The sequence below is a fragment of the Cornus florida genome, unplaced genomic scaffold (assembly GCF_030987335.1).
Source record: "Cornus florida cultivar Cherokee Brave unplaced genomic scaffold, ASM3098733v1 CherokeeBrave_3.0.0_Hap2_Chr10, whole genome shotgun sequence".
NCBI lineage: Eukaryota > Viridiplantae > Streptophyta > Magnoliopsida > Cornales > Cornaceae > Cornus > Cornus florida.
The window spans coordinates 62,118,434-62,126,421 of NW_026775580.1; the positions used below are offsets into that span (position 1 = coordinate 62,118,434).

Consider the following 7,988-nt stretch of genomic DNA (forward strand, 5'->3'; position numbering starts at 1 on the left):
AATATATAATATTTTAAAATTAAATTACCTAAATTTAATAGAAGAAAATCTAATTAGAGAAGTAAATATATAATATTTTAAAAATAATTTATTTAATTCAATAAAAGAAAATCTAATTAAAGGATAAATACTACTAATAATTATATAGTAGTTGGAAAAACTAAAATTCAATAAAAAAAATTTATTAGAAAAGAAAATTTATAATTTATTTTAATAAATACATAACAACGATTCTATATCAAAATAAACCAATAATATCCTAAACTAAGAATTCTATATAAAAAATATTTTTATATATAATTTTATAATTTATTTTAATTTTTTATAAATTTATTTCAATAAATAATATATTTTTATAATATTATTTATATATAATAAATAATATTGCAAAATTTTTCTTATATATTTTTTTGATCTTTTCCAATTCTTTTACTTTACATTTAAAATTATTTTTACCTTACAATTTTATTTTATTTTATTACTGTACGTGTGTTTTACTCTAAATTACACAATCCTTCTTAACGGGTGTCATCCCGAGATCGCTCTGGCTTTCACGCTCTGCGCACGCTTTGACTCAAATATAAAGTGTTTTTGTATTTCGATTGTTTTAGTAAATCAACATTAATATATAATATTAAAAAATATTATTTAATTTCTTTATCTAATCAAACCATACCGTTGTAGTACTGTTCATGAATCATGATAAAGCAAGGAATTGCTCAATTTTATGTTTGAATTTTGTTATGACTTAATTATATTTAATAAAAGCGTATATAAACCTAGGTAAAAATGAGTTCAAAACACGAGTTAGTATATGTATATTTGGAGAGATAAATATTGCGATAACAATTGAAATAAATTGATATTATTATTCAACGTGAAAATTCAATAAAGAATCAAAGAATCTGTTATACTCCTATGAATACATTTGTTACACACACACACACACAGGTGTGAAACATTGTGATCTCAGACCAGAGTTGAGCACGACGAAGTTGAAGGGTCAATTAGCGCAGGAACCAAATACTTCCTCCCATTGACGCCGTGCGCATTGTAGCTAGCCCCAGTAGTGGGGTCCACCAACAGGTCCCCAGCATAGCCCGGGTAGGCCCCTTTAGCATAAACACCAGGACAAGCTGACGCAGCCTCTAGGGGTGCACCCGCCGGGCCCTGATAGTAGCCATTTCCAAATGGGTTCGTAACCGTCCCAGCCAACAGGCTAGCCAGGTTCATGACCATACCGTCCAGACCCACATCGTTGTTGGGTGCAACCAAGGGCGGGCTCTGTGGTCCGTAGATGGGTTGGTGGAACGGCCAAGCGCATTGACCCGGGCACTGAGTCTCCGAGTTACCAACCCAGATGTAGGCAAACTTGTAATTCTTGCCCTCAACCTGGGCACTGCTCTTGGCAGACCCATGGGTCCCACACCTACTGGAGCAAAACCCATCAACGATCACATCAGACGAGGTCAACACAACGTTGATGGCGTTGTGCTGATCACCCTTCGCTGCCAGCCGTTTGATCTGCTGACCAGTGAGTGATTTACCCAATGAGTAATTCTCATCCAGGATGTGATTACCCATTGATAGGAGCGCCAGAGAAGAGTACTTCTTGGAGTTGATCTGATGGTAGTATTTCTCTGTGGCCTTCCACCACGTGGCGACAGATGGTTGGGCCATTGTGGGTTTTGAAGAAGAAGAAGAAGAGAGAGAGGTAATGAAATCTGAAATAATGGCACGTTGGGAAGGCTTGAAATTGCCGTACCAAATGAGATTGATGGAGATTTTGCCGCTAAGAAGGGGGCCATTGTGGTACTGAAACAGAAGGTTTTCCTGATCCTGAGTTGACTCAGTGAGTCTCCTAGCTGCCGAGGTGAAATGGAACAGAGACAATAAAAGAACAATTTTTGTAAATAAATGACTACAACCGAAAGAAGCCATTGTTGAACTTCAGAAGATATATAATGGGTAGTGAAGTAATGGTTTTTTTGGTACTAGTTTGAGTGAATAAGAAATGGGGGGGCATGGTATTTATAGAGAGAGAAAGGTAGAGAAAGAGAGAGAAAGAAGCTACTAGGAAGGAAGCAGGGTGAGTGAAATGCAGCTTGATATCTCAGAAAAAGAGAGATACAGCTTGATAACGCGTTGTTTTTTTTTAAAATTAAATTGTGAGGGGACTTTAATTTCAACCGAATCTATCTACTACACAGCTGGGCTAAGACAATTGAGACACAACCCAGTGACTAGGGAAGGACAAATTTTGGTTTTGTCTGGGTATTGAATATTTGGTTGCAAGCTCTCCTTTGACTTGTTGCACGTAGGGCATGTTACTACCGATATGGTTTCAATTGTTTAAGGCTATAATTCTCGCATTACACCATGACAATACAAGGTTCTATATTATCCTACAAATTTTCTTTTGTAGATTAGGTAGAATCAAAATATTCCATTCCTCACTTCAAATCATATATTAAAGTTCGGATATACTCGTAAATCATATTTATTATTTAAATTTGTGTTTTTGAATTTTATGAGAGTCAACTCAGGAATGTAGAGTTTTTGGTTTCTTTGAAACCTTTTTAATCAGCGGGTCACTCGTGTCGTGTAAGTTGTAATATATTAAAATTATTTACCGGATAAATTACATTGACCTCCTCTATTATTTGAATAAATTACACTCAAATAAAATATTTGATTTTTATTACTTTAACTTCCCCTAAAGTATGAAGAATTTCTTATACTCTAATATAATTTAATAGAAACAAATTTTGTCAAACCAAAAGACTATCCTTTTATTTTCCCCCTTTTTGTAGACACTATATTACCCTAACTAACTTCTTCTTCTTCTTCTTCCTTTTTTTATTTTTTTTATTTATATTTTTTTATTAATGATATTTGCACCTCTCACGTAGAAAAAATAATCCTAAAGTATGATATTTGTGTAAATAGGTCCTACTTTCACATCTATGATAAAAATTAAACTAAAATGTCCTTAACAAAATATTTTATAATATATATAAAAAAATAAAATTTTGAAAAATAACTAAAAAGGATTTGACCCTTGTTCTTCTTCAAATATGTGGTTTGGCCCTTCTTCGTCTTGGTGGCTACCGCCGCAAAGAGGGAGGGGAAGACTGGAGAACTTCAGTGTCTCGTCATATCCGGCGAGTTATAGACCCAACTATGAATAAGAACTCCAAGTTGTTAGACCCATTCCGATAATGGTGTACCGAGTTCAACTGGCTATTAAAACCGGCGAGTTTGGTCTGTCCAATGCACTCCTCTCCGACGAAGTTTCATGAAACGAGCAGACCTATTTCGCTGAGATATAGTTTGATGAGCTACGAGAATTGTTAGCTCTCGTTCAGCTCCATACAATAGCTTGGTCACTATCGTTAGGTAGTTGATGCTCAGTCTCTGAATAATAGCTTCCATTAGTTCTGACGATGGCGAGCTTCATCTCCGGTGAGCTTTCCTTCTGTTAAGACCAACTTGCAGCGACGAACTAAGAGACTGAGTAAGCGTCATCATTGTGCTCCATCAAGCACCCAACAACGAGCTTCTAATGTATAGGTCGGTGTGCTCCAGTTCTGGTGAACATCCGTTTCGGTATGCCAGGAAGGTTATGGGTTTGGTTCTACTATCGCCGGCGGTGAAGAAACTACTGTAGGTGTCCAAAATATATTAGCCCACACGGCCCACATAGCTTAGTCAAACAGTCAAAGAACTACGCCACATTATCAACAATGACCACATAGCTTGGTCAAATAGTCAACAGACTACGCTATATCAACAACGATGACCCATAAATCAAACGGTTAACGGTCAAAGATACGTGCCATTTACCACGTTATCACTATACTTCGAACAGAAGAGCGAAGACTTAAAGACCTGAGTTGGGAGCAGGACTCAGGATTACCTGGGATCCGAGAGGTACTTGGTTTGGTGGCTGAAGTCCAGGGCTTGTCGAGTTAACCCTCGACCTGACTTGCAGAGAGAGAAATACCATTTTGACTCCCGAAATTAAACCTCATTTAATATAGCTTTATAATTATTTGAGATATTTTCTCTTTTAATTATTATATTAATTAATTCATATGTGATGTCATCCAATGACATCATCCAATCTCTCACCTGGCCTATATAAGGAAGTGTTCCAAGGCCAAAAGGGGTAGAGTAAACAAGGGAGGAAAACACCTCATAGACATTGAGAGCTCTAAGCCTCTCTCTCATTGGTTGTCTTCACAACCCTTAAACATTTACCAAGGGAGTTAATGGTGTTTAGTATACTGCCATCCTCTTTCTCTTTCTCTCTCTCAAGTTTGCTTGGGCTTCCACCTCTCTCAGTCCACCTCGGATTCTATTATGTTGTCTGGATCACTCAAATTTGTGTATGATATCACCATTTATATGTATTTTATTGTGTTACGAAAACGAGCCCCCACAATTTGGCGACTTCATTAGAGATTTCAACACAAAGTCGATGGACTTAGGCGACTAGCCGATGCGGTGAGAACGTCTTCTATATGTGCTCACAACTTAACTTACCACCCCCACACTGGTGATATTGCTCTAAAACTCATGCTTTTATTTCTTCGCTTTTTGTTTATACTGATGCACATATTTGTGACACGATTTTGCATTAGCCTAATAATGTCGAGCTACATACTGCTCATGCCCATGTCTCACATCAACATTTCTCAAACAGCCAACACACCTTTGGCATAGTACATCATTACTTTCATTCATGAAGCCAAATCTAGCAATTGCATGGGTGACTAAACATAAATTTAAACATCTCCGGCTGCTTTGGCCCCATTGAGCCAGCTTGTGTGTCTATTTCTTCTTTGTCGTTTACATTGCCCCACTGCTCATCTATACATACATGTATTTTTGACCACTCACTTTAATATTTTGTTCTACCCATATATTTGTCTTTTGTGCACATATAAATAAGCCCTTATGTGTATGGCCCAAATATATGTACCTCATTTTAGGAGCAACAATTTCTATCAATGTAGTAATGGTTTGAGATGACTTTGCATACAATCTTGCAGTGAATCTACTACTACCACGCTTAAAGTATATATTATATTTTCATCATTATCTCAATATTGATTGATTGAAAAGCTTACACAATGCTTTGGTGAAAAGTTTAAGGCTTCCTCTCTACAACTACACGTTAAAAGGACATGATGTTGCCAATAGATCAATCAAGAATTTATTTATTAGTATTTCACTATACCTTCGTGGCTTCAAGTCATTTCTTTATTGTCATCCTCCTCTTTTTTGCAAAGTTGCTTAATTACATCTGATATAATCATAGCTCTGTGCCTAAGTCTACCACCTATGAGCACACGGCTCAAGACGGCTAAGACAAGTAGTCTACACAATAAACTCAACTTATCTTACCTAAGTCTACCACCTGTGAGCACACGACTCAAGATAGCTAAGACAGGTAGTCTACACAATAGACTCAACTTATCTTACCTAAGTCTACCACCTATGAGCACACGGCTCAACACAGCTAAGACAAGTAGTTTACACAATAGACTCAACTTATCTTACCTAAGTTTCCCACATGCGAGCACACCGCTCTTGCTAGCATCTCACACTCGCTCTTGCTAGCATCTCACTTGCTAGCATCTCACGTTCGCTCTTGTTAGCATCTCACGCTCGCTCTTGCTAGCATCTCGTACTCGCACTCGCTAGCATCTCACACTCGCGCTCGCTAGCATCTCCTACTCGCTCTCGCTAGTATCTCGCACTCGCAAGCATCTCACTTGCTAGCATCTCACTTACTAGCATCTCATACTCGCTCTCGCTATCATCTCACACTCGCTGGCTAGCATCTCATATTCGCTCTCGTTAGCATCTCATGCTCGCTCTTGCTAGCATCTCACACTCGCTCGCTAGCATCTTGCCCTCACTTGCTAGCATCTCGGACTCGCTAGCATCTCACGCACTCACTCACTAGCATCTCGCACTCGCTCGCTAGCATCTCGCACTCGCACTTGTTAGCATCTCACGCTCACTCTTGATAGCATCTCACACTCGCTCTCGCTAGCATCTCACGCTCAGCATCTCACACTTGCTCTTGCTAGCATCTCACACTCGCTCTCGCTAGCATTTCGCACTCGTTCGCTAGCATCTCGCACTCGCAAGCATGTCACTTGCTAGCATCTCGCACTCGCTCTAGCTAGCATCTCATACTCGGTCTCGCTAGCATCCCACACTCGCTCTTGCTAGCATCTCACACTCGCTCTCGCTAGCATTTCACACTCAGCATCTCGCACTCGCTCTTACTAGCATCTCACGTTCGCTCTTGCTAGCATCTCACACTCGCTCGTTAGCATCTCGCACTCACTCGTTAGCATCGCGCACTCGCACTCGCTAGCATCTCATGCTCAGCATCTCACACTCGCTCTTGCTAGCATCTCGCACTCGCACTCGCTAGCATCTCATGCTCGCTCTTCATAGCATCTCACACTTGCTCTCGTTAACATCTCACGCTTAGCATCTCACACTCGCTCTTGCTAGCATCTCCGCTTGCTCTTGCTAGTATCTCACACTCGCTCGCTAGCATCTTGCACTCGCAAGCATCTCACACTCGCTTTTGCTAGTATCTCACACTCGCTCGCTAGCATCTCGCACTCGTACTCGCTAGTATCTCATGCTCGCTCTTGCGCTCGCTCTCGCTAGCATCTCACACTCGCTTTTGCTAGCATCTCACGCTCGCTCTTGTTAGCATCTCACGCTCGCTCTTGCTAGCATCTTGCACTCCTCGCTAACATTTCGCACTCGCTCTTGCTAGCATCTCACACTCACTTTTGCTAACATCTCATGCTCGCTCTTGTTAGCATCTCACGTTTGCTCTTGCTAGCATCTCGCACTTACACTCGCTAGCATCTCACGCTCGCTCTTGCTAGCATCTCACACTCGCTCTTGCTAACATCTGTAATAACCCAGTCATTTTCCTTCCTTTCCTTTTCTCAGATTTTCATGGATATATATATATATTTTTTCCGTTGTTCTTTTCCTTTCTGAGTTCAGTTTTTCATCACTTAGTGTCGTTTCGAGTGCTCTAGAATGATTTCCGAGGCTCTTTTTTTTGGATTGACAACTTCCTTTAAGGATCGAGTCATTTTCACATTTTTTGTTTTTTGACACTATTCACTTTTCGTCATTTTCCCTATTTCGTCTTTTTCCCTATTTTGTCTTTTCCCCGTTTGTCACTTTTTCGCACAACCTCACTTTTCGTGCTCGGAGTTGGTTTTCAACTTCACGTACCTTTATCTTAAGTGGTTTCCACAAAATACGTATTTTTACTTTTGTAAGAAAGTACTCTGGTTGCTCCCGGTGTCCATAGGGGTATGGATGTATAGTTTTTCAGAATCTTTTTCTTTTCTTGGGGTGTTTTTCATAAATATCTTTTGAAGATATTTTATTTCAGGGGTTTTTAAGAAAATATTTTTTAAAGATATTTTCATTCTGGGGCATTAGTGCAGTTTTCACTTTTTGGAGGGGCCATTGTGCAATTAATGAAAGTTATTGCAAAAATACCTTGTTTTGAGCCTGGATCCTCGTACGGGATTCATTTTCACATTTCATCGAGTTGTGTGCTCTTAGAATTTTCTTGTGGTCGTTTTTCTCTAGTTTCAGGGTTTTTGGCCTCGATTGCTGCCGGACTTGTTCGGGGCATATCTCTCTACTCGGGACTCAGTTTTTGACGCCGTTTCTTCCGCTGTTCATATTTTCTCATTTTGAATATTTTTTGTTCACAAAGTTTACCGTTTGAGCATGTCTGCTCAAATTTCACTTTTTCGGACCTGGTGGGGCCCGTTCTGGGCACTTTTAGGGTTTTCTTATAAAAGGGGGGGTGAGATATTTCATTTTTCACTTTCTCCTCCCTTCATGCACAACCTGAATCTGCCATGGCAGCCCAAGGGGGGCTGCCACCCTTCTCCTCTCATTTAAACCTCATTCCC

At 39.6% G+C, this 7,988-nt stretch overlaps 1 protein-coding gene across 1 annotated transcript; it reads right to left on the reverse strand.

The window, feature by feature from the left end:
• Window positions 1–935: 935 nt before the first annotated feature.
• On the reverse strand, window positions 936–2,092 carry LOC132279664 (protein PHOSPHATE-INDUCED 1-like). Its single transcript, XM_059781700.1, has one exon. It carries the CDS (start codon window positions 1,939–1,941, stop codon window positions 970–972), a length of 972 nt encoding a protein of 323 aa, XP_059637683.1. The 5' UTR covers window positions 1,942–2,092; the 3' UTR covers window positions 936–969.
• Window positions 2,093–7,988: the final 5,896 nt, after the last annotated feature.